General features: G+C 34.0%; 3 protein-coding genes across 5 annotated transcripts; 1 reads left to right on the forward strand and 2 right to left on the reverse strand.

The window, feature by feature from the left end:
* Positions 1–2,253: 2,253 nt before the first annotated feature.
* On the reverse strand, positions 2,254–8,223 carry LOC106660876 (general transcription factor IIH subunit 5). Its single transcript, XM_014383896.2, has 2 exons — positions 8,042–8,223; positions 2,254–2,516 (listed from the first exon to the last, which is right to left on the reverse strand). The coding sequence occupies exons 1-2, from the start codon at positions 8,074–8,076 to the stop codon at positions 2,336–2,338; spliced, it is 216 nt and encodes a 71-aa protein (XP_014239382.1). The 5' UTR covers positions 8,077–8,223; the 3' UTR covers positions 2,254–2,335.
* Positions 8,224–8,395: 172 nt separating this feature from the next.
* On the forward strand, positions 8,396–14,106 carry LOC106660875. Of its 3 annotated transcripts, XM_014383895.2 has the most exons (14): positions 8,413–8,587; positions 10,959–11,099; positions 11,169–11,244; positions 11,300–11,557; positions 11,629–11,697; positions 11,762–11,884; positions 12,875–12,948; positions 13,020–13,056; positions 13,116–13,237; positions 13,301–13,581; positions 13,679–13,726; positions 13,793–13,818; positions 13,900–13,981; positions 14,070–14,106. In XM_014383895.2, exons 3-14 carry the CDS (start codon positions 11,175–11,177, stop codon positions 14,083–14,085), a joined length of 1,206 nt encoding a protein of 401 aa, XP_014239381.1. In that variant the 5' UTR covers positions 8,413–8,587; positions 10,959–11,099; positions 11,169–11,174; the 3' UTR covers positions 14,086–14,106. The 3 variants fall into 3 exon arrangements, with proteins under 3 accessions (XP_014239379.1, XP_014239378.1, XP_014239381.1); XM_014383893.2 differs by lacking the exon at positions 10,959–11,099 and having other exon boundaries at positions 8,396–8,587; positions 11,765–11,884; XM_014383892.2 differs by lacking the exon at positions 10,959–11,099 and having other exon boundaries at positions 8,397–8,587.
* A 4,450-nt stretch (positions 14,107–18,556) lies between these two features.
* LOC106660822 (ubiquitin carboxyl-terminal hydrolase MINDY-3 homolog) lies at positions 18,557–24,523 on the reverse strand. Its single transcript, XM_014383782.2, has 9 exons — positions 24,209–24,523; positions 21,621–21,760; positions 21,361–21,551; positions 20,027–20,141; positions 19,799–19,952; positions 19,599–19,736; positions 19,344–19,503; positions 19,120–19,279; positions 18,557–19,052 (listed from the first exon to the last, which is right to left on the reverse strand). The coding sequence occupies exons 1-9, from the start codon at positions 24,315–24,317 to the stop codon at positions 18,906–18,908; spliced, it is 1,314 nt and encodes a 437-aa protein (XP_014239268.1). The 5' UTR covers positions 24,318–24,523; the 3' UTR covers positions 18,557–18,905.
* Positions 24,524–24,970: the final 447 nt, after the last annotated feature.

A 24,970-nucleotide genomic window follows, 5' to 3' on the forward strand; every position in this document is an offset into this window, starting at 1 on the left:
AAACAAAACTCAAGTATTTTGGTCTTTCTAACATTGTATAAATTAGTGTAAATCAAAAGATATAAGACATTCAATCCAACTGCCTAAATACCCTAACACACTGGGCTTTCCAAATTACTAGGCACCTATTACGCTAAGATGGTCCTACGTCCTGAAGGAATTTCTAGCAACGATGCTGTAAATATATGTGCTAGCTAAAACATCAGCTTTGGAACAGCACTAAAAAAGAAATGGAATAAAGCTATTAAAGAATACAACAAATATTGAGAATGAATGCCAGCAATGAGGCAATTTTTACCTGACTACTCGAAAAAACAGCCCAAAGGAAGAAAGTGTAACTATTAGAAAACAAATAAGTTAAAAACTCTAACATGAATATTTACAGGACATGCTCTAGTAAAATACCGTATAAAAATTAGTCTAATATCAGATGGATATGCCAAGTTTAGGGGAGACAGAAACAACAAAGTAACTGCCCTGTAATAGTTAGGAAAACGCTACGGTACCAAGGAAAGCCATTATATCTAGATAACATATTCCTATAAAAATTCTTTAGCTTATTAAAAAAAAGTAAAATCCTCCAGGAAAACCATAAGCAGACATCGGACACAATAGACGAAAGTGCTAAACTGAAATCCCTACACTCCAAATTGGGAGAAAATAGCTCTGATTTGTTGAACTCTTTTGTAACAGTTCTTATGGATACTTCAGACTAAATTTTATTACTGATCAAAATCTTAAAAATAGACATGATAGGTTTTAAACATTTCCGAATATCGTCCAGAGTCCCGGGTTAGCAGTTTTTAAACGCGATCTAGTTTCTTTAGCAATGTCGTCCTCAGTTATATTTTCATTATATATTTTAAAGTCCACTGGTAGAAATGTTTTGGATTCGGCGGACCAGTCCGACCAGTATTTGACAGCGGTTATGATTGAAGATTTTAACACATACTCGGGCAATTATGATTTTTACAATGTTTTCACCGTTATACAATATTTTGTTCTTGATGAATGTATTAATTCTATTTTATCATTAATAACTTATTATAATCTTTGAAAGTTTTTTAAAAAGTTTTTTCATAGTCTTCAAAGACAATGTAACTCGGAAAATGGAGCACCTTCAAAAGCAGAAATGTATTTATCGCGTTGCCTCATGCATGACTAACTAGTTGACATGTTCCAATTCTTTATCGAGCTTTGGTACACGAGCTTTCTACGTCTGCTCATCTTTAAAGTCGTTAATTGGGGTTCATGCGTGTACGGGAATGTTTTCGTGTTTTCGCGTTCTTGTAATGATTGAGGCGTTTAAAAAAGTGTAAAATTAAACTATACACGATTGACAACTCAAGATTCCGTCGGATTTATGGATTATTTCGATGTGTATGTTGTTGCAATTTAAAATGGTAACTTCTTTTTTTATAGGATTTTATATTTTGGATTTATATTCCAGCCTTTTGTATTTACAGTAAAGTGCCGGCAAAAAATTTATGTAGTATCTCAATTTTATAACAGGGAGGTGGACTTACAATTTGTAACTGCCCTCTGAAAAAAAATAATAATAATAAATGTGTTGGTGTCTCCTCTGCCTCTTTGCAGAATCTGCTTGTGCTGTCTTGGATTATTCCAAATCTTCTTTAAGTGTCCATTTAGCTTGCAGGGTCCTGTTAAGAATCCTATTAGGTTTTGCAGTTTATTCCTGCTTCCTTTGACACATGCTGTAGTTTCTTTTCTTCCAAAATTTGTGAAGAGATTCTTGGATTGCCTATGTCCAATGAGTGAATTCCATTGTTCCTTCATTTTCTTTTTGTCCTTCTGTCTGAGTACTCATTACTAGTGTGAGTTCCTTTACCCCAGAAGGGTTCGGGTCCTATCAGCAGTATAGCAGCTTTCTTGCAGGGGTGTCCACTTTCTCGTTGAATTCTACTCCCTTGTGTCCGAGGACCCAGCAGAGGCTGACCTGTTCTGTACCTAATATATTTAATTTGGTTTTGCAGTTCAGCACCATCTTTAAACTAATGATATTTGAGCTTAGTGCTTTGATGGCTGCTTGGTTATCAAGTAATAGGTACAGTAAGTACCTATAAAATACTAATAAAGCCTAGAAACCAAAGAAGTGATTTACTGATAAGTTTAGCCCTCTGTCTATAAAAGTGGAATTTTAATTATACATTGTAGGTTAATACATCAATGCCAAATTTTCTCCCGTCTATCAAAAACTATGGAAATGGCAGACACAATTAATTAAAACAACCATTTGCTTAAGACTAGATTTTTATTTACAAATTTCGATATAAACAAACTCCACGTACAAATACAAACCAAGAAAGGGGGGGGCTTATTTATCTGTGATAGGAAAACTAATTTTGTCCATCAGTTCATCGATCCTCGAGTTGAGCGTTTCCAACACATCGGCAGATATGAACAAATGGGTTTCATCAAGATCTTGGATTATGTATTTCTTCCCAATGGCCAGCGTCTCGTCCAGGTAGACCAGGAATTCTTTCATTGCAGGGTCACTGAAACACAATTTTGCCAACACATTTTACAAATGAAATTCTTTCATTATCCTATAAAATTTGGTATTTAATTTTTGTTATCAATAATTAATTTCTTCAGTAAAATTTGAACTATACATTGTTTGGTGAAAATTAAAAATCATAAATAAGTTCAACGAAAGCAATATTTTTATTTTTTTTTAATAACACTTCATGCTGTTACAAAAGTTCTTGTAAAAATTAGAAAAATTTATAATACAGATTTTTTTCTAAATATTTCCCATTCTTGTTGTTTCCTAAGTGTGTTATTAGAAATATATTTATTGACAATTATAATGTTATGGGGGCGTCGGTGATCGCAAGGTTTAATCTTTGACACGGCGCTCATCACTGTAAGGTAAAGGTCCCGGGTTCGAATCCAGTGGCCCTGCATTCGAACCCGACATACTTACAAATGGGATTTTTTTCAAAAACACCGGCACCCTGAGGGTTTATATGACCTCTGCTGTTGCAAAACCTCATTAAAAAAATAAAATAAGATATNTATATATATAATGTAGATGTCAGGGAATAAGTAGGGTGAGGCAAAACCATGATTTCTTTCATTTCAGCTCATTTTGCCTGTTTGCGCAAGTCTGATGTGCATGACTTATTCAGAATGCTTCAAAGCATAATAATGCTTTTAAAATTCACCACATTCTACTAAAAATAAAGTCTTCTAATGTATATACAGATAATTTAAATGTCTGCCTAATCCGAACATGTTTTGATCCAATTGTTTATTTAATAAGCTATACATTTTTAGTATTCTCCAGTTAAATTTGAACGGTATTACTTTTTCAGTTGTGCCCTTGTCTAAAAATCTACTTCCCAGTTTGTTGCACATTTACCCTTTGATTGGGTAAAGATTTTCTCTTCAGGTCTGTGGAGTAATTGTATCAGGTGGTAAATAAGTCACTAGTGGTTTTTTTTTCTTCTTTTTTTAAATGAAGTTTTTACTATTAATAGTTTTATAAGAATAAATAAAAATCTGAAGGGGCAATGTCAGGCAAATATCATGAATGGGGTAGCACGTCCCGGCCAAGCTCCAACAATTTCTGGTGCATCAAAGACAAGTGGGGGCAAGTGCTTTTTATTTTGGTATAAAACAATCCCATTGCAATTAGTTAAAGCCAGTTGTTGTTGACTTTAATTGACAAAAGAAGCTCACAATAAAGCACCCCCTTCTATTCCTACCAAAGGCAAAACATTAACTTCTTGGGATGTAATCCAGTTTGTGGAGTTGTTAATGACAGGTTGCTATGTTTTCACCAGGATTTTCGTCTCTTAAAATTGTTATAAAGGACCCAATTTTCAACTTTAGTTACAAATCTTTTTAAAAATGGGTGGTTAGGGCTACTGCTCTCAGGTGCATTTATTTTGATAATTTGGTACATTTTGTATTTGGCATGTCTATTATAGTGGGAATAGGCCTGAAGAATACCAACAGAAAATCATCATCACTTCATTCTGCATCGCCCATGGACACTCCGGCTGGTGATTCTATGCTTGCCTGATGGACTACTCTTCTTCATGCTTCATCTTTTTTTTTGTCGATGGATGCATCATCTCCAATCATCTCTTCCTGACGGACTTATCATCCTGCGATTTCCTGCATCTTATTCTTTTTCTTTTTTTTTTAACTATAAGTTGAAATGCTTGTATGAGATATGTTACATGTCTCAATGACGTCATCATGTCACTGAGTGTGGGTATTTGTGAAAAAAGCTTAAAGTTAATCATCATCAACAGTTTATGGATGACCACAGAGCATTTTGAGTCATCCAAAACAAAATTTCTGCTTCTGAACTAAATAAACCAATTAAGGTACATCACAAATTTTCCTAGCAGTCTGAGCTGTAGTTTTTCCCTTTGAAGTCATAAAAAAGCCATTAAATGATATTATGCACTATTTTTCCTACAGGCTGATTTAGTCTTGAAATTATGAGACCCGAACCGCAAAACCTCCGCTTGTTCTCCTGTCTGATTTTTAGTTATGTAACCCATTCTTACCGCCTCCCTGGCCATTTAAACTATAAAATAACAATGTTATGAGACATTGATCTGCTGATGGAAAACACTTGGACTCATCTTTACCAGTCATGAAACTTCACAAATACGAATAGAAAAATGCAGGTAGCTGTTACAACTCAATTAAACTATTTTAATTATCTGTTGAAGGTTGGAAAGATCCAAGAATGTAGCATTGGCTGATCAAATATTTGATTTGATTTGGTAAATGATCAATTTTGCAACCCGGGAATGCTAACGGCTATTTTAGCTCTACTTTCCATCCAAAGGCATTTTTGCTACATACTTCACATCCAACATACAACCTTCAACCAGTACTTCCCCAAACTCAAGGAGGAGTTAGGATCATAGCTTAGAGCGAACTTCCCAAACTGTGGTCTGTGGAACCCTTGGGGGTCCACCAATCCTAACTAGGGGTCTGTGGCGAATTTCGAGAAAAATTAAAATTTACAAAAATAAACAGAATGAATGAATAAAATTAAAACGCTAATAACAATGAAAAAAGTTTTTTATTTTGTAGCAGAAGTGATTGTGTTCTCCTCATATTTTAGCTATAAAACAAATGCCGGCTTCTTTTATGAAATTTTTGGATGAGTCTGTTCAAATTATTAATTATATCAAGTCACAGCCATTGAAGTTAAGAATTTTCAAAATACTATGTGATGATGTGGGAAGCCTTTATCATTCCCTGCTTCTCCATACAAAAATGAGGTGGCTGTCTCCCTATTACAGGAATCTTAATCTCATCTTGTTGATGGACCACAATGTCAAATTGGCCAATGTATTCCATGATAAAAAAGGCAATGTATACTGTCGTATTTATCGGAGTTTTTCATTTAAATGAATGAGATTAGTCTTTCTTTTCAAGGGAAGAGTATCACAACTTTCGATGCTAATGACAAAGGTAACACCTCAAAAAAAAAATCTAGTTTTAGGTTTAACTGTTGAGAGGTGCAGTGTTTTCCTGTGTTAAATGATTTTTTGGAGAAAAACTGGAGCTTGCGAACAGCACGTTGATTGATGAAATATATGAACACCTTCGAAGTTTGGAGATGTCGTTTGTGCACTACTTCCCAACAGCTTGGGATACAATGCTGCAAGACCACGAATGGGTGATCAAACTGTTTTTTGTTTTGACAATGCCAACCAGTCTGTCTTCAAGTGACTACAAATTTTAATAGACATTACTTCAGATTCCACCTTGCAATCAACTTTCGAGTCCGATGCTTACCCACAATTTTGACTCTGACTGGAAAACGCAAAATTTCCACTGCTCATTGAAAAAGCAAAACTTATTTTTCTTCCATTTGCCACAACTTATGCGAATCCAGTTTTTCTATCTACACAGCCATCAAAAATAAATATCGAAGCTGTCCAGATGCTGTACCTGACTTACATCTCCAGCTATCCAAAATTAAAACCAACATATCCCAATTGTGCAGGCTAAAACAACTACTTCACTCTTCCCGTTAATTCATTAATAATTTCTTTTGAATTGATTACTTTTGAAATTGGCTGAAATTCTGTTCTGTCAAATTTGATTTTTGTGTTCTGGATTTTGTAAATAAATTAAGTATGTCAATCTAATGTTTGTTTTAATAATCATACACTGACAGGCAAAAAATTCTGCCCACTTGCAATATAACTTGATTTGTATATATTTTTATATATTAATCAAAGTTTCATGTTTTTTACTGTTTAATAATTAAGTCTTTGTCTAAAAAAGTAAAAACAAAAATGTAAATTCTAAGGAAAATTAAAAACAAACAAAAAATAAAGAAAAGACAAAATTTGGTTTAATTTTGTTTTAGATTTTTAATTAACATTTCAATATCACGTATTTCCTCCTCGCCCTAATTACATCTCAAAGATGCCTCGGCATACATTCTACCAGCTGGAAATGTCTCTTTGCTGGAGGTTAGCCCATTCTTCACAAAGAGTCCTTTCAAGATCATGGAGTGTATCAGGAAGTGATGGACGTGCTCTTATTCATCTTTTGAGGTTATCCAATAATATTCGATGGGGTTCGAGTCTGGAGAACGGGCTGGCCAGGCTAAGACCTTGATATTATGCTGTTGAAGGCACGTTTGTACTATGCGAGCGACATGTGGATGGGCATTATCGTGCATTAGAATAGGATTGTCACTGATTTCATCGAGAATAGGCAATGCATGTTACAAAATTTCATCCATATAGTGAGTGGCTGTCAAAGACCCTCCACAAATAACAACCAACACTGTGCAACTTTCCATTGAAATTCCCGTCCTCACCATCACTAAGCTACATTGAAAAGGTTGGCTCTGGGAAAAATTACAGGCTTCATACCTTCATTTTGCCTTCTCCACACTCTTTCACACTCATTTGGAGATCATAGAGCAATTCTACACTCATCTGTAAAAAGTACAGCAAACCAATCGTCCAAAGACCAATAGCTGGCTGGTTCTCGAGCAAATATGCGCAGTACAACTCAGTGTGTTCTCATCAATTCTGGTCCTCTTACAGTGCGTTCAAAAATTTTAACATCTTGAACTTCCTGTAGCTGATGATCGCTTGAACAACAGTAAGGTGCCGGTTTTGCAAAATTCTCAGTGTCAAAAAACGGTCATCTTGTGCTTCTGTTACCCTAGGGCGTCCAGAACCGGGCCTTCTATGGTAGGACCCAGTTCCCCGAAAACGTCTAACTGCATCAAACAGTGTTTCCTAGGGAACTCTGATGGCAATCGCCGCATACCTGATGGAACGTCCATCATCAATAAGTGCCACACCACGCGCAACATCCTAAGTACTAAGTGGCATTTTTAAGTTTAAAAATTGAAATTAAGAAAACAAATATGAAACCTAAACAGTTTATTGGTTTAGAATTCAAATGAGACTGAATAAACATTTTAAATTTTGTAAAAATTAAACATTGAAGATTGAAAAATCCTTTATCCTTTTTTGGATTAAGGATGAAGTGTGTTTACGTATAACTGATATTCCCAATTTAAAACATAGCATAAACAAATATTTACTGATAAATGAGTGAGACAAATTAAGGGCAGAATTTTCTTTTATCAAGAAAATTTTAAAAAATCAGTTGGGTGGAATTTTTTGCCTGTCAGTGTTTCCATCACCTCATTAGGAGTGGGTTGGCTAATTTATAAAGCTTTAATTTTCTACATATACTACAAGTAAGTAATTAATAACATACTTGAATGAGAGGGGGTCCACCCTGGATTTTGTTCTGTGAAAGGGGTCTGTTAGCTAAACAGTTTGCGAAGCCCTGGTTTAGAGTCAATAACAGTTTAAAAGTCTTCATTATCCATTATTATTAAAACATGTTAACATTATTAAAATATGTTATACAGTTGAAACACCAAAGTGGATGTTATCTGGCTAAGCCGATAAAACATAAATCTAGCATAGAAACTCTATTATAAATCTAAACATTCAGCATGTAATGTCATAGACACCTTTTATACCTAAGAGGAACTCACCATTTGACCAGAATCCCTTTTGTTACATTCACCATTTTTGGTCAAACCACTGTAAATATTTCAGGACAAATGTGTTAAATTAAACGAAAAATTCCACAATAGTAAACTTTTGTACAGGGTACAGCTTGTCTGCACACACTTAGGTACTTGTGTGACTAAAGGAAGGTTTTGAAACGCAGGTTATTTCAATCATCAGCCTATCTGTTATTTGCGTTTTTATAAAAGCATTACACCACATTTACCGAAAATAACAAATTTATATTTACAATTTGAACAAATTTACAAAATAAATATTTATAAACTGGATTACAAACGGCCCCGAAAGTGGGATTCGACGAATTAAATTCCCCCCTAGTTCAACAGACATGGTTCGGCAACCTGCTCATCAGTATTCGTAGTTCCTACCTCTGGGCTCTGACCGTTTTATGTTTGTTATTTGAAAAGTATTTGTTGCTTACTAACATTGTTCTTTATTTTAATGTACTTTTAATACTTTCTAATATACTTGTTTGAGCCTAACAATAAAATATGGCACCTTCCAAATTGGTAATTATTTAAATATTTTAATTATGAATAATCTTAGTAGAAGTAGTTTCATATTGTTATCAAAGAAATATTGAGTATTTTTAATTTGTTAGCTTTTTAATTTATATAGAAGAACAATAAGCTTGATCAATTCAGTCCTGACAGGTTGTAATGATATAAAATAATAAATATAAAATAATTTCAAAAGCTGGTTAGGCATTTGATAAATAGTGTTATCTTTTAGCTTTGTAATTGGCTAAGAATGCTATAAAACAAGGTGAATGGAACAATATTCCAGTCCCATGGCAGGACGTTAAAAGTTTTTTTCATGCCAAACTTTCCAATCGTACGATCCAAAGAAGTAACACGGGCTCTTTCTATTTTAAAATTAATCCAAACGTAAATAAAAAACTTTGGTTCTACCTGAGCACGACCAATAAAGGAAATTGTACGATAATAACCAGAATGAGACTTAATCATGGAATATGTGGCACTTATTTACAGAAGATTGGTCAGAGGAACAGTAAAGAGTGTCAGAGCTGTGGGATAACAGAAGACCTAGAGCAAATATTTATGGTTTGTTCACAGTATGAAAAAGAAAGGAAAGAAATGTTTGATGAACTGTATAAACTAAAAACGTTGGACAAACCATTTGATTATAGATGTCTACTGTTTCCTAAAGATCTTTGTATTTATACAAATATCGTTAAATTTGTCCATGAGTGTCACATAACTATTTGAGACGATAACTGTCTCTGGCCTGCTGCTTGGGGGCGGGGGGGGGGGTCCTTGTCTGGTTGCTGGGGGTGTGTGGCGCTGAGGTGGCTCTGGTACATGGACATCGATAGCCGTCCCCAATCAGTTTGGAATGTGGGTGGCCAGGCACACACGCACATCCCACCAGGAGATCGGACGTACTTGAGTCAAATTGGAATTTGAGGTGGAGTCCCCTGGTGCCGCATTTTTCCCCGGTGGGTGGGCTGGGGCTCTCTTCTTCCCGGGTGGAGGTGTGGACTTTGCGCTAATGGTGAAAACCAAGGCAAAAAAAAAAATTGGTAATTTTCCTGGCACGGTTATGATCAGAAACGACCAAATTATTTGTTAAATAGATCTGTCAAATTCATCTTCATTTTGTGAGAATTCATCTTGTTGCCTGCAGGATTTTTCAACCTGCAACTTGGTTGTTTACGATCATTTTATCTGTACGATTTGTTTCAGCTTTTCGCCATCTTCGGTCATGAATTTATGCATCAATTGGTCAGTGATACTTGTATGTTTGTAAGATGTCTTAACATGTTCAATGCAGCTGACTTCAAGGGAGCCAAAGGGTTCCAAGCGGCTGAATGGCTGACTTGCAGGCATAACGATTAAGAAAATTAATTTTAATAATATACTAGCCAGCCTTACTTCTCATTTGTATAAGCTCAAATCTGCACAAGCATGTACATACATCCACACTGTATAGAGTTGAGCATATCCCTTCTCACGGACCACCGGCAACTCAAGCTTTTACAATTTACAATGCATTACCAACAGGCCTCAAGAATCCACTCAACAGCCAGATCATTTCAGCCCACAAAGCAATCAGTTCACCGTAAATTCAAACCAATTCACACTCTCACCCACTCTTAAGTAAATTCTTTCTTATTTATATACCATTTGCTCAGTTAGAGTAAATGTACTTTGCGCTCCATCACACTTTATACATACATAACTAATCTAATCAAGAGTTGATGGGTTATTCAATATTCTGCCATTGGCCATCTCACTACACATTCATGCCAATAAATACATTCACTCTCAGCATGTGCTGGGGCCACAAAACTATCGGTACTGTATACAATAAAAAATACTTGTTCCTCCAAGAATCAAAACCGGGGACCCAGATACTCGTTGTCATGCTCAAGCACAATTATCATATCATATATGGCATGCCAGACACATATCGGACTTTGGTCCAAAAGTCAGTTTGCATGACAATCTAGCATAGCCTATTCTTAATCGGGCGAGGATGATGCTTCTATCAGTCAGGCTACTTATCGACACTGTTCTTGATATGCGAGAGCCATCCGAAAATCGAAAATGTTAATAGTTGATTTATTGTGGAGTAAAACCTTGGGTTTTTCATTGTTGGTTGTGGCCAATTATTGAGTTCATTTTCTGTGTATGGTATGAAGTAATGGGAAAAGTAAGTTATGTGGCCAAAACATGAAGTAGATAGACCAAAATGATAGAAAACAACCAAATTAAATATTTAGGAAATAGATTCACCAGTACATGTAAATCTTGTGAGATTTCATCATGGCATCGGTGGGTTTTTGAACTTCCACCTTTCTGGACTGTCGTCAGTTGTGTAATTTTTTTAACTGTCATATCAATGACAAAATAACAGACAAACCTGAAGATGGCTGAAACACAAAACCCATCTTATGGATCAAAACGGAGAGATAACTGAACAAAATGATTTGAACAACTAAGCTTCTTCATTATCTGCTGTGCTATATGGTCAGGAATAGTCAAAAAGGGCTGAAATGTTTGTTTTTCTTATTTTGTTAAAGCTAAATTTAATGATATAAGTCAAATAATGTAATTTTTTATTCAGACAAGAATGAAACAGAGATGCAACAAAGATAAACGGTTAAAGATGCTGTTACGACGGATGGCCTCTTTGACCCAAGGTATACCTATAAAAAACATAAATTTACAAGTTATAATTTTTTTTTTTTTTTTCAGCAAACGAAAACATGAAAATCACCAATGAACAACTTGTAAATAAAGTTGTCGAGACAGATTTGCTTTTGTCTAATCTGAAGAATGAAAACCATACAGTTATGAAACAAAATTTCAACTTGTTAACTGAAAATAATAAGCTGAAGAACGTTTTACAAAAGTTGAACCACAATTTAACGAAGCTGATCACTTGGCACGGAGATGCTTCTCATATTTTGCTCAACAGCAAAACAATGTTGACTAACCAGAATTTAAATTTGTGTGAGTATTCAACTATCAGTCTAGTTCGTCAAAAATGCAACGTTCACTCTACAATTACAATTTTTTTACAGCTATTTTTGAAGACTATTCTAGTGCAGGTAGTACTTGTAACTTTTTAAACACAGCAGAATGCGATAAAAGTAGGTAGTTTCGACATTTGTCGATATCACAATATAATATTCAACTTTTTCCTTTTTTTTAAAGCAGCTAAATCCAAGGCGCAGGCAATGGTTAATCCGATGATAGAAGGTCAAATCATCAAAAGTCCAATGGTATCATTAAAACGATTAAAGTTCAACAGCCAAGAACTTCACGAAGAGAAGAAAGGTAAATTATTATTCAGACATTTATCTATAGTTCATATGCATAACTTTTATCAGAAGACGGAATTATCAGTGATTTAATTATTCAATTGGGTAGCTATAGCTTAATGACTATTGCAAAAAAAAAAAATATATATATATATATATACATTTCTAAGATGCTGTTTTTGTTCGATTGGAGAAGGGTTAACATACAGGCTTATTTACCTTTTGTATGGAGGCAAGTCAGCCACACTCTAACTCAAGGGAAGAGCTCATTCACAAGAGAACTTATCCCAATCGACGCTCGCCAACACATCCATATCCTTCTGGGTCTTCCAGGATCTTTCCACAGCTTCCTGAATTCTCAACAGTCAACTCTTGTTGCAATATATACATCTCTTTGCTCTAGCTGGCAGCCCACCTGCTAATGGGACTCCAAATTTACGGTTTCCGTCAGTTTAATGAACTGTATTTGCAATATACAACACTTTAATAATTTAAAATTCACGTTGGATATGTATTTTATATTTTTAACAACTTATTTTAAAACTTAATAATTCCCTTTGTACTCTATGAGTAATTGCCAAATACAATAGTACTAGTTGAATTTTGATTTATGAAAATCCAGTTTTGATTCCTTCCAACATATAAAACATTTTTCTGAGGTAGTAGTCTGAAGGAACGTTGTGTGGAAGGTGTGGTTAGAACTTATTGCATTTTGGAAAAGCTTTCACTGTTTTGTTGAGAAGCATACGGTCTTTGTTGAAACAAAATTTCCTTCCTAATGCCATAAATTATTTGTCCATAAACACATACAAATGTTGCAGTTGTTCCAAATTGATCTCAGAATTGACAGAATGCCATTTTTACAGCCCCTAGCTTTTGTAATTGACAATTGACACATTATTGCTATAATTGTGTGACTCGCGATTCCATTCATAATTTGTGCTAATTATGAATACATTTTACTTGAAATTTTAGCCTGTATCAAATATTCGGTTTTATATTTTAGGACTTCGAGAATTGACCAGACACTTTGATACAGAAAAACTAAGCCCTATCTCTGAAGCAGTTCCTTCTACTTCTGTAAGTAATTTTTAACAACAATAAAATGCTCTTTGTTATATTTTTTAATTCTTATTTGTTTTTTTCAATAGCGTCGATTAGGTTGGAGACATGGTCCGAGATTTAATGGTAAATTTTGTAGTTTCCTTTTCAGTTTTTATTATTTTAATAATATTGTCTTTCTTTAGATGTTGCGCAACAAAGAGAAAGAGAAATTCAAATGGCTGTCGAATATGGTCTTCAAGGAATTCCGATGGTTCGATTGCATGATGTATCAACGCTGTTGAACAATTCGTCATTGCTTATTCTCGTAATACAAAGAAAATGTGTTATGAATTTTGCGTTATTTTACATAGATATTAATTTTTTCTAGAACCAAAACGAAAACGACAATGATGTTAATAACAGTGAATCATTAAATAGACAGAAAAGTGTTGAAGTGGAAAATCGTTCGATTGAAACGCCCGTCGATGGTGACAATGATTGTTTCGTCGTGGTGCCAACCCGCCAAGAAGAAGATCGAAGCCGTTCTTTGGATTCCAATAAAAGTTCGTCTAGTAGTTCATTTACTTTAGATTATTCCTCATCCAGAATTACCAAATTTAGGCGTAGAATAACTCCAGTCTTTGACGAACTCAATACTTCTGGCAAAAGGTACTAATTTTTTTAAAATAATGTGGTTAATATTAATTTTGCCAATATGTGAGTGTAGACTTGGATTTACAATAATTAATTTTACTTATATTTATAGAAACAGAAAAAAGAAAACAAGTCGAAGGGAATGTTGCACTCGCAACCCGTAAGTATAACTCTTTGACATTAAAGTAAAGTTTAACTTTTTTAAATTTTAATTGCAATATTACAGGTCTCAAATGAGTCTGACTGATCAAGGTATTGTATCAATTAAAAGTACAAATATTATTTTTACACTTTACTTTCGTTTAATTATCATATTATAATTAAAATGCACAGACAATGAATCCAGCTTATCTACAAGAAGTTCATCAAGGCAAAAGAAAGCAATTAATTATAAAGAAGAAAAACTAAATTCAAAGTGAGTTTCAGTACGTTTTTATTTAATCAACTTTCAAATTTAATTAACATCAGTTACCTTTTATCCAATAATTTTTATTTTATTTCAGGAAGAGAAGAGAATAATAAAACTGTAAATACCTATTGAATTTTATTATTACTGAAATGCTGGTCGAAGTGAAAAATTGTTATTATAACAGTAGATTATTATTACTATTTATTAACGTTTAGCAGATCATCCAAATTTAAATTATTCAACATAAAACTAGAACATGTATGTTTTTAAATTTTGAAAGTTATAATGTGAATAGTCTTCAGTCATGATAAAATTACATGCAAAAGTTTTATTTTATTTTTTATTCATTTATTTTTTAATATTTTTTTTTTTTAAGTTGGCAGGTAAATAAGTTCCTTTGTACTAAGAGAAATCTTAATGCCCTGTAAGGCAAAAAGTGATGTGGTGGTCTACAATATGGAGTCATCAAGTTGATCACAATATCTTTGTGTGAGGGATCCAGTCTAATCACTTTCTTCTTGAGAGCGTATAGTTGAGCATGAGTTCATAAGAAAATAAATATGAAGATCTAAGACTTATGAATACTACTAGTTAATTGTTTAATTGTTACGTTTGATAACTAATTTTACCACGAACAAACTTGCTCTGAGCCTCAAAAAACACAGGCAATAGGACGGTTGAACAGGCAATCGCAATTTTTATCGCTGGATCGCTTGTCGCACAAAATCAGTCTTGGAAGAGAGAGATCGTATTCAGTATGATGCTGATTATGTAGTATACAATTAGACCACCTCAGTCATTTGTCACATTCCATCATGACAGATCACTTTTTACCTTGTCAGAGCCTTAAATATTTATGCAAATTTGATCGTTTTCATTGCCTTTTAACTCACAAATCTTTCTTTGTTCTTAATGTGTTTTTACCTACAAGAAAAAAACAGCATTAATAATCGAAAATAGCTCCCAATGTTAGAGACCAATTGAAATTAAAATTGCCAAATTTATGATAAAATGTAGCAACACATAAAGGAAAAGTATCTTTAAAAATTAGGTGTATACAGATCAGTGTTCTAGTCAATTATTTTTTAAGTTTAAAACACTATTTAATGTTCAATGTCATTCAATTTTCTTAACTTAATTTTGATATACCTGATATATTGATACCTCATCGGTAGTAAAGAACTAAAGCCAGAACTTTCAGAATAGCATCAAGGCCCTGCCAGACATTGGGGAAAACAACAAAATTACCATTGTTTTGCAGAGAGGTAACAAGGAGGCCGATAAATTGTCCAAAGAAAGTTCAATCAGGACATGTATCAACTGAACCATTTTGCGGCTTACAAAATTGCCGAAGACATAGATCCATCAGATAACAGGTTAAGAATAAATCCTTGGTTCAATGGGATTGTATTCCAGGACAGAGGTCTGTGGAAAAGTTCATTTAAGGACCAATCGCAGAACTACTAAACCTAGGATGTGTTAGGGCTAGAATGATTGTAGGACTGCAAACTGGAGGCATGTATAAACTCAGACAAGCAGAAACAAGTCTGAGCATATATTGCCAGGAAGAAAAAACTACAGAACATTTCCTCCATTGGTTTTGGATCTGATAAAAAGCCGTAATGAAGAGCTCTAAATAATAATGGAGACTGCACAATACTGCAATATTGGTTGTGGTGCTTACGGCCATAAGTGGGTCGAATCCTTTTAATGTTAACCATATTTTTTCCAGTAGACCAACATATTTCATCAATAAGTATTCTAGACAAAATACTTTTACTGCAAAATGAGTAAGATTTCTCTGCATGCCCATTTGGATTTTTGAAACATGCAACAGAATGGGTAGTCATGGGGGCCCATGACTGAACGTATAAAGTAACGTGTGGTGTTTAGTGACCGTTAGTTTATTTGGAGATCGTGAAATGCGGTCTGGTGTGATGTAGGTTTAGAAAAACATTTTCTTTATCGTGCGTTTCGATCTTTATTGAGATCATCTTCAGGGCCTGGGATTTATAAACATTTAACAGCTTTCACCCACGCCTACAATTTACACATGACATCGAAAACAAAACAATACCATTTTTAGATACTCTCGTAATAACAACGTAAAGCAACCAGATGGCACATTAATCACAGATTAGTATCAAAAACCAAGAAACAGGTCGCTATCTCAACTTGAACATCACACCAACCTCTTCATACAATGATAAACACGGCCAAAGGCCTACTTCACATAATTATTACCCTAAGCCATGAATCTTTTCACCCCAAGAACATAAAGATATACAAACATATCCTTCATAACAATCACTACCCTAAACACATAATCAATAGTATAATCAACTACAACTCAACACTAACACTATCCACTACATCAAATCTATCAAATACAGACAAACCAATATACATATCCATGTCATTCATTCATGGCCTATCACATCAATTAAGCACATTTCTCTCTTCTGATAACTAAAATAGCTTTTAAAAACTATAAAACAATTCACACACTTTTTTCCTAAATTAAAGATCCCACACCGGTGACGTAATTTACAAAATGAATTGTTTAAACTGTCCGGCAACTTACAACAGAATTACATCCCAATATCTGGATAAGAGAGTAAAGCAATTATGACTGCAAAAAACCTAAACAAAATCTTACAGCACTCGCTACCCACCATTTTAAACACCAACACAGTTTCAACTTCAAAATTCAAAAATATTACACACAGAACAAAACAAACATAACTTTTTAGAAATGGTTTAAATCAATATAGATAAACACGGCATCAATTACAGAACGGACACATGTAAACTCAGTTGCAGTTATGCTAATATCATTAATCATATTCATTATCGATAACACACATATATCATCACATCATACAAAACATATAAAACAATCATTACATTCCTCACATCAAACATTTCTACATGTTCTTCAACGTTCTAATTTTTCAACAATTTGGCTTTCCTTTCCCTAATTATCCCCTTCTATTCAATCCTTCAAGGATAATTGGGCCGAACTATTACCTATTATTTCTCATTGTCAGTTCCTTTCACCTCAAAGAAGCTGACTCCTCAAATAAAAATGTTTTCTATCCCCACACAATCCAATGCATATAAACATAAAATATCAATATCTCACTGGCACTCTCAACACAACTCAAAATAATGACACATCTACACAGAAAGAAAAAAAAACATCAATGAGTACAAATACTTTGATTGAGTCTAAAATTGTGTATAAATTAAACAATGTTTATAAATCCCAGGTCCTAAAGATGATCTCAATAAAGATCAAAACGTTGGCACGATAAAAAAATGTTTTTCTAAACCTACTTCACACCAGACTGCATCTCACGATCTTCAAAAAGTATAAAGTAACTATACACACTTGATCTTGTTTGATGGTTGGCGAGTGATTTTTGCATGACTGGGCTGAGCAAACATATAAAGCCCAGCTTTGAATTTAACTGTCTTAGCAGACTCATAACGCCTTGTAGTTGATAAAAATTAAATTAATATCAAAAACAGCGAAAGGTATATTTTTAAAAAATCTTATAAACAATAGTTGACATTACAATTCCTTTAATATACATATAATTTAATTACAGCTAATGTAAGTAACAATGATTTAACAATAATCATTCATTGGTAATACGCATTTTAACAAAGCAAAAGCCAAAATAATTTAGTGTAAAAGCAATTGCACATATTATTTTTAACTTCAGAAAATATTTTGTATATTTACAAGGAATGGGGGTTGGTTTTGAACTATATGAATCTGAAAAGTCTAGAATTTAAAAACTGTGGGAAATGAAACGATGCAGTGCAAGTTATCAAACAGTATAATTTATCATACATGCAAAGAAAATAAACGGGAAAAATAAAAGTTTAAGGTTTAGCACAATTCAAAATATTTCACAAGCAACAGATTCAGATTTGTTTGGGTAAACTTACCAGCACTATACTTATTTGAAGAAACTTTTTGTTTGTATTTGTGTCATTTCATGATCAAAAGCTTTTAAAAAGCTTTATCAAGTCACATAAATCCATCAATTTTTATTTGTTTATTTTTTTTTTTTAAATAGTAATTGGCCAACATGATGTAGTTATGTTAAAATAAGTAACGTGAACGCTAAACAATTATATTTTAAACATCTCAAAGTACTTATATTTTTTCATACATTTATATATATATATATTTAAAANATATATATATTATTTTTTAAGTCAGATTTTTATAAATTATGTACACATTTATTATTTTAAATTATTTTACAAAAACAAATTGAGACCTTCATTAAATCAAACTTTAATTAGTAAAGTAACTGCAAATTTTCATAATAAATTCAATTAATTAATTACATAAATTGGTCATTGTAAGTTACAAAATCACCCGGAATTTTTCAGTACCATTAAACATCAGGATAATCCTGTTATTTTCAAATAGAATTAAATAGAAAATCAATTCCAGGGCGGCCTTCAATCACAGATTGAAGTTATTTTAAATTATTACAATAAAAAATAAATAAAATTACAAAAATAAAGCATAAAATCTAGAAAGAAAAAAAAAAGAAATCATTCTCAATTCTTTTTAATAAATGCATAAGGTGTTCATTTATGAGATTTGTTGAACGACAAATAAGAGAATTTCCCAATATTATTTTCACACTCTGGACAAAACATTAATCTTCAATAAATAATAGTCGAAATTATATTTACAAAATAAATTATTCAACGCAAAATGAACACCTTTCTCTTTTTCCAATCTACACTTTTTATTAATATTCTTTTTTATTTTTTAATGAATATTGTTAAAATACCAAGTTGGTCTGTACAATGTTTCACAACCTAATTTGTTTTTTGTTTTTTATGTTCAATTTCCCCTTTTCCTATTCCAAAATGTGATTTCCTGTGCAAAAAATTGTTAGTTCAGCGAGGGAGTCGACCCACCCACCCACTGCACCTCGATGTTAGGCCATTTTGTTTGGAGGCACGTCAACATCCCGTTGTTCTCCAAAACGGACAGCACATGTGTCTCAAGAAGTATAGCATTCCCTTTTTGGTAGACAACCTAGAGAATAGTAATAAATTGAATTCATGGTGTTTTATTTTAAAAAACAATTATTAAAAAACAGTACCTTATTGTTAGGGCAAGAACGGAGAAGACCGTTGTAATGGTAAAGGGTGAAAGTATCAGGGAGATGTACATTCTCTTCGGGAAAAAACTCTTCCATGAAACTTGATAAAAGTATAATTCCAAGGTTTTCCGCGTCTAACTTCTTTCTCATAATATCAACACTAAAAATAAAAAGAACAATATATATAAAAAATCTTTATATTTGTATTCTGGTAATTTTCATACTATTCAGGTTCAGAGACTAAATCAAGCATGTTAAGCACGTCTTGAAGTAAGTCGGCAGAAATAAAGTTCCGTCCCTCAGGATCAAAACTTTTAAAAACTCTTTTTGCCACTTCAGTTGGTGTCTCAGCACAGACCAGCCTACTTTCAAACGAGAATAATACTGAAAATACAATCAAATGGATTTAGGATTCAGGTCATTTGTATATTTTTAATAAAATGTAAAGTAGAAAAATAAAGACTGCAACAACTTGTTACCTGTGAGGTGAGTTTCACTTCCAAGAACCCAAACTGGGTTCATAGGATTTTTAAGAAATGAACCTACTTCGCAGTACCTCAGATGCTCAAGCAGGGTTAAGAAGCCAATTTGGCTTTGTTGTTGGATCCCTTTTAATTCTGAACAAAAACAAAAAATTTTCCATTTCAAAAATTTTGAAATCACTATCATGATATCATACTTAAGCCACAAATATCTTGGTCATAGTTCCACACATGAGCCACAGCCTTGCCGGTAATCATAAGATTGATAAGGCTCTGGCTTCCATAGCCAAATTCACTGTCAATAAAAGTCTCTGACGGATCAATTGCTTCAGTATGTAAAGCTTCTATACCCTTAAAAGACCATTAAATATACTCCTATTTTTTATTTTTTGTTTTTAATGTTACTAGTGAAATTAGGTCCTTACTTTGGTACACAAAACAGAATAAAGGAACAACAAGACCCCAAATGTCTCCCCGAGCATGTCTATCCTCTCAAGGTAATAGGCTTCGACCTCTTCAGGGCTCTCAAAACTCAGTGTTCTGCAAACAAATAAACATATTTATTTTTCAATCTAAACAAAGCGTGTGAGATCATGTGGAATAAACAATAAGTAACAAAAATTGTAATTTGATTATTAATTGTTTGTACAATTTAATTTTTAAATTAGTAATTAATAAATACAATTGTCCTAGATTCCATTAGGAATAGTATATAATTTTAATTTTAGACTTTTAAACATGTTTCTTAAGGGGCTTTTGTGATGGATAGCCCACCCAGTAGGGAGCAAAGAAACGTTTGGCAAACCTGGATGGCATAGAAACGCAACAGGCAAATAACTTCAATAAATAGCAAATCTCAAAGGGGCTATTTAATTTGGGAATGTCACAGGTTGTGGATAAAGTTCATCAAGCGAAGGGTCACCGTAAACCAATATAAAAGTGGATCATTCAAAAAGCAAAGACATTCAGTGGAAGGTAGTTGGACAGTCAGCAAGACTAAGGGTGAGGTAGGCACTCAGTTGACTGTCCAGGGCTGACACAAGTCAAATAGAGTCGACAGTCAAAGAGCAGCCCGAAGCAGGACGAGTTGAGTCTCTTTGAAGCAGTGGGCAGGAAGATAGGCTTGTCAGCCAGAGTCAGTGATTCAGTGAGAGCACACAGTCAACCAGAGGACAATGTGAGCAGTGGAGGACTCAGTCAAGCAGCCACATTCAGTAGGGTCTAAGCCAGCAAGAGCCAGAAAGGTACCTAGCAATTGCAGCAAGATGAATAGTCAACTGTGAGGATCTAGGAAGCTGCAGAAAGATCCTGGAAGTCGTTGAAGAATGTGATAGCTGGTGTTGGTGAGCATAAGTTGGACTAAGTCCTCTTCTGAATAATTTCTTCCCCAGAGTTAGAAATCTCTGAGTTGTTCTATTTTGGAACCTTACCTTCCCTCCACATAAAAAATAATTAATCACATGTGCTAAATGTTCTCCTATCACTTAGCAATAAGCAGATATACCAACAGCGCCTACTTACAATTGCCTATAAATTTATTCTTTGCAATGCTAATTTGAAAGCTTGAAATATATCAATTGTGATAAAAATTTTGACTATTGTTTAATTAAAAGCTATTTTGTTTGATGAGCTATTAAGAATGTTAAAACTCATTTTTTCATACTTTCATTTTGACTTATAATTACTGTTTTCTTAATAAAAAGTTTTTGAGTGCTAACACATGGTAACACTTTTTTATTACAATTTTATTTTATTTTACCTGAGTTGTGAATGGAAGTATGAATGATCCTTGGGTTTTTTAGCATCAGGAGATGGGGGTGTTTTCGTTGTCTCCTCGTCCAGTATACTATCAGACATCTGTACAAGTACAAATCTGTTTCCATCATAAGCCTGCCCTAATATTTCACAGAGGGCACGTATCAGCAGTTTCCCCACACATTCGCTCTCCACCTGAAAGAAAAAAAAATTATGCATTGGTAATACTACAAGCCAGATGAAATAAAACACTTTTAAACGGACCTCATTCCAATTAGGTGACTTCCTTTTTTTATCACTGATGAGCGATTTGATAATGTATGCCTGAACAGGAGCAATGACGGCACAGGGGCCGCCTTCATGCTGAATTAGAGCGGTGGGCTCATCTGTGCTAAACCGAAAACCTACAAATATGAGAAATACAATTTAAATGTTTGCTTGATCCACAAAATGGATAAATGAACTGTAAAAATAAATTTAAAGAAATAAGAAATAACTTTTTTTACTGGACACCAGGAACTGGAGGAGTTCCTCCTGAGCACTACAGCTGTAGTGTACAGCTTATTGTACTTCCTTCCTGGAGGAGGAAGTACAATTGGGGGCTTAATAAATTTTTGAGAGCTCACAGCATGAAAGTGAATTTGTGCCCACGGTGGGAGCTCCACTGAAGAAAATCCCGCACCATACCTTCTATTGATGAGTGCCGTGTCTTCCCCCCCCCCAATTGTGGCCACCGAGTGGGTCTGTATAAATTACAAATTTTAGGTTATTCACTTTCTCTAGCTCAGTCAGTGAAACTGATATGGCATCACTTCAGCCGTGTAGATGCTGGCTGTGTTTGTTTCTAGGTCCTTATTAACATAAGTTTTGGCAAAAACAATTCTTTTTTTGTGGTTCACCTCTGATATAAGAGGTTTTCTGCTTTGGACCCTGCCATAATAATTATGTTTGTGAATTACATTTCTTTTTGTCTGTACACAGAAGGTGGTTTTGAAAGGCAATGTGACCTCTTCTGCTAAGCTGGCGGCTTATAAAGTGGGCTCTTTCTCAACAATGCAGTGTATGCTCCTTTGTTCCCTTTCACTAGATTTTGACGGCCATCCTGAATGAGATTTGTTTAAAACCGAACCCTCCACTATAAACTTTTTTGCAATATTTCTAACAGTACTAAAACCAATTTCTAATATATTCGCTATTTGTTGGTAAATACGCCCTTTACAATGTAATTTAATTATCTGATTTTTGAAAATAACACAACATTCACTGGTTTTACCATACCATACCCATATTGATATGGCAAAGATAGAGCTAAGAGTTTTTTTGTTGTCATTGTATTATTGTCAATCCTCATTTCTAATATATTGAAAGAAAATGGATTTATTTGTTATTGCCATCACATCCCGAAACCACCACATTCACATTTGCAGAAGATACAGCAATTCTCTCTAGCAACACCGACTTTGTCATTTCCACTCGAAACCCTTAACAATACCTCACACTACTAGTCTTGGTGTAAAAAGAAAAAGATAAAATTTAACAGACAAATCCACTCACATTACCTTCACTCTTCATTAAAAAAATCTCCCACCCGATTTTCTTAAATAATATTCCCCCCTCAACTGTGGTCAAGGTGTGGTACTTCAGACAGTACATCGACAAACGCCTGATGTGGAATCTTCATAAAATATCATACGACTGAAACGTAAGGAGGTTATGACACGATATAGAGCTCTTGCACGACTTCTTGACAAACATTCTATTTACCTCTCAAAAAAAAAGGCTGTTTTACAACACCGTAGTTAAGCCGGTATGGACTTACAGATTGGAAGTGTCCAGCCAAACATTTCAACATCCACTGCATTCAAACTGTCCAGTCCTTAATACTACGAAAAATACTAGATGCTCTATTTCATATATCGAGCCTAACTACACATACAGACTTACATCCCTTTCATTCAAGATGAAATCCATTCCCATTACCGGAAATTTCATAAAAACCTCCCAACTACCATAAATCAGCACATCAGAAACCTCACATCCCAACGAATCCCCTCGAACCCACCTCGTCGACTGAAGAGACAATGGCCGTGAGATCTCCAAGGAAGTGATAGTGATGATAGTGAAAGTGATAATGACACAAATATCATTTAAACAGACAATATTTGGGTAACATTTGAGTAATACCAATGGGTATTTTCTCCACTCTTGTTTTTAATTTTGTATATATTACCTTGCACATTGTTACTGACCTACTTGAAGTTGTAATGGGAAAAAAATTATTTTGACTGGAGGTAATAATAAACATTTAAACTGTGCCAATTCTTTTTTGACACACAATTTACTCTGTTAAGTTTACTTTAAAATCTTTTTTTAAATAACAAACATTCATTGCTTCTAAAATCTAATTATAAAGGGCCAATTTTAATACAAATATTATTTTTGGAAAATATCTTAATAAATAATAAAATATTGAGATTTGCTGGAAAAGTGGAGTGCCCCAATATTTTTTGATCCACAGTATCCCATGACAATTGATATTTCAACAGCGCTAAAATAACCTACGTTGAAGCCTTCCTTTAATTTTTACTTTTTTTTTATATAAAAACCGATCATAATTATTGAATTAATTGTATTGCAGGTAAAGAATGAACAGAAGGCTTGAAAGAAAGCCTGGACAATTCGTTTTAAAATTTCACCGGCAGGAATGGCCGATTTTGTCGAGTTTTAGTTGATAAATGCTATTCTTGTTAAGAGATTTTCCGAAAGTTTTTAGAAACATCTGCTCCCGATTGATTTTACGAGTAAATGGTAAACTTGGGACAGTACCTCTGGGTAAAATTAAACAAAAATACCTTGTTTCCACCTCTGGAAAACGTCTTCTTTCACCTCATTGCCCCACATGAGCTTTATTATCGCGTCTAAGTCCGAGGGCGAAATCGGGCTGGCCGAATTAGCCGCCATCCTTTCTTTATTCGACGGTACCCCGGTTGTGAAAACTCAGAACATCGCCGGAAAAGGCTTTCGACGACTGTACGAACCTCACCGGGCCGTTGTACACACCTGGCTTTATTTTATTTATTTCTTTTTTGTCTATTAATAAGGTTAACTTGCTGTGTTGTTTGTTCGATAAGATTCAAAATGGTCGGGGTATCTGTGAGCGAGAGGGGGATCGAAAAAGGGGAGAGAAGCTGTCATTGAATTATGACTGAGGTTACTGCAGCATCGCATTCCCCCTTTTTGGCCCGTGAATGAGAAACAGTACGTCATTCTAGGGGGGAAGACATTCATGTATTTATTGATTTGAAATATTTTCACATTCAAACATCATTTTTAAAAAAATTTATTAGAAAAAAAATAATTTTAAATCGTAAAATTTTCATTAATTTTTACAAATTTTGTTCTATTACTAAACTAAACATTAATATTATTTTATTTCCAGGCTTAATATTATAAAACTATTTATTTATTTTAAAGGTAAAAATATGGCTTTAAACCCTCTTACATGTACATGTCGCACACCACAAGGAAAGTGCCACAGCTCAACAAAAGACAATTTTCCAGGAGAGACAGATGGAAATTTACTTTTCTTTACTTATGGATTAATTACACATCCT

The sequence above is a fragment of the Cimex lectularius genome, unplaced genomic scaffold (genome assembly GCF_000648675.2).
Source record: "Cimex lectularius strain Harlan isolate CLEC.00 unplaced genomic scaffold, Clec_2.1 scaffold177, whole genome shotgun sequence".
Lineage (NCBI taxonomy): Eukaryota > Metazoa > Arthropoda > Insecta > Hemiptera > Cimicidae > Cimex > Cimex lectularius.

What these genes read in the sequence shown, in the direction of transcription:
- LOC106660876 (XM_014383896.2), bottom strand. Translation starts at nt 8,076, where the DNA reads ATGGTGAATGTAACAAAAGGGATTCTGGTCAAATG. An exon ending in AAAGGGATTCTGGTCAAATG is followed by an intron (nt 2,517 to 8,041) that starts GTGAGTTCCTCT and finishes ATTGTGTTTCAG; the next exon opens with TGACCCTGCAATGAAAGAAT.
- LOC106660875 (XM_014383892.2), top strand. An exon ending in TAACCAGAATTTAAATTTGT is followed by an intron (nt 11,558 to 11,628) that starts GTGAGTATTCAA and finishes ATTTTTTTACAG; the next exon opens with CTATTTTTGAAGACTATTCT. An exon ending in AAGCAGTTCCTTCTACTTCT is followed by an intron (nt 12,949 to 13,019) that starts GTAAGTAATTTT and finishes TTTTTTCAATAG; the next exon opens with CGTCGATTAGGTTGGAGACA.
- LOC106660822 (XM_014383782.2), bottom strand. Translation starts at nt 24,317, where the DNA reads ATGGCGGCTAATTCGGCCAGCCCGATTTCGCCCTCGGACTTAGACGCG. An exon ending in ATTCTGTTTTGTGTACCAAA is followed by an intron (nt 19,953 to 20,026) that starts GTAAGGACCTAA and finishes TGGTCTTTTAAG; the next exon opens with GGTATAGAAGCTTTACATAC. An exon ending in GTTCTTGCCCTAACAATAAG is followed by an intron (nt 19,053 to 19,119) that starts GTACTGTTTTTT and finishes ACTATTCTCTAG; the next exon opens with GTTGTCTACCAAAAAGGGAA.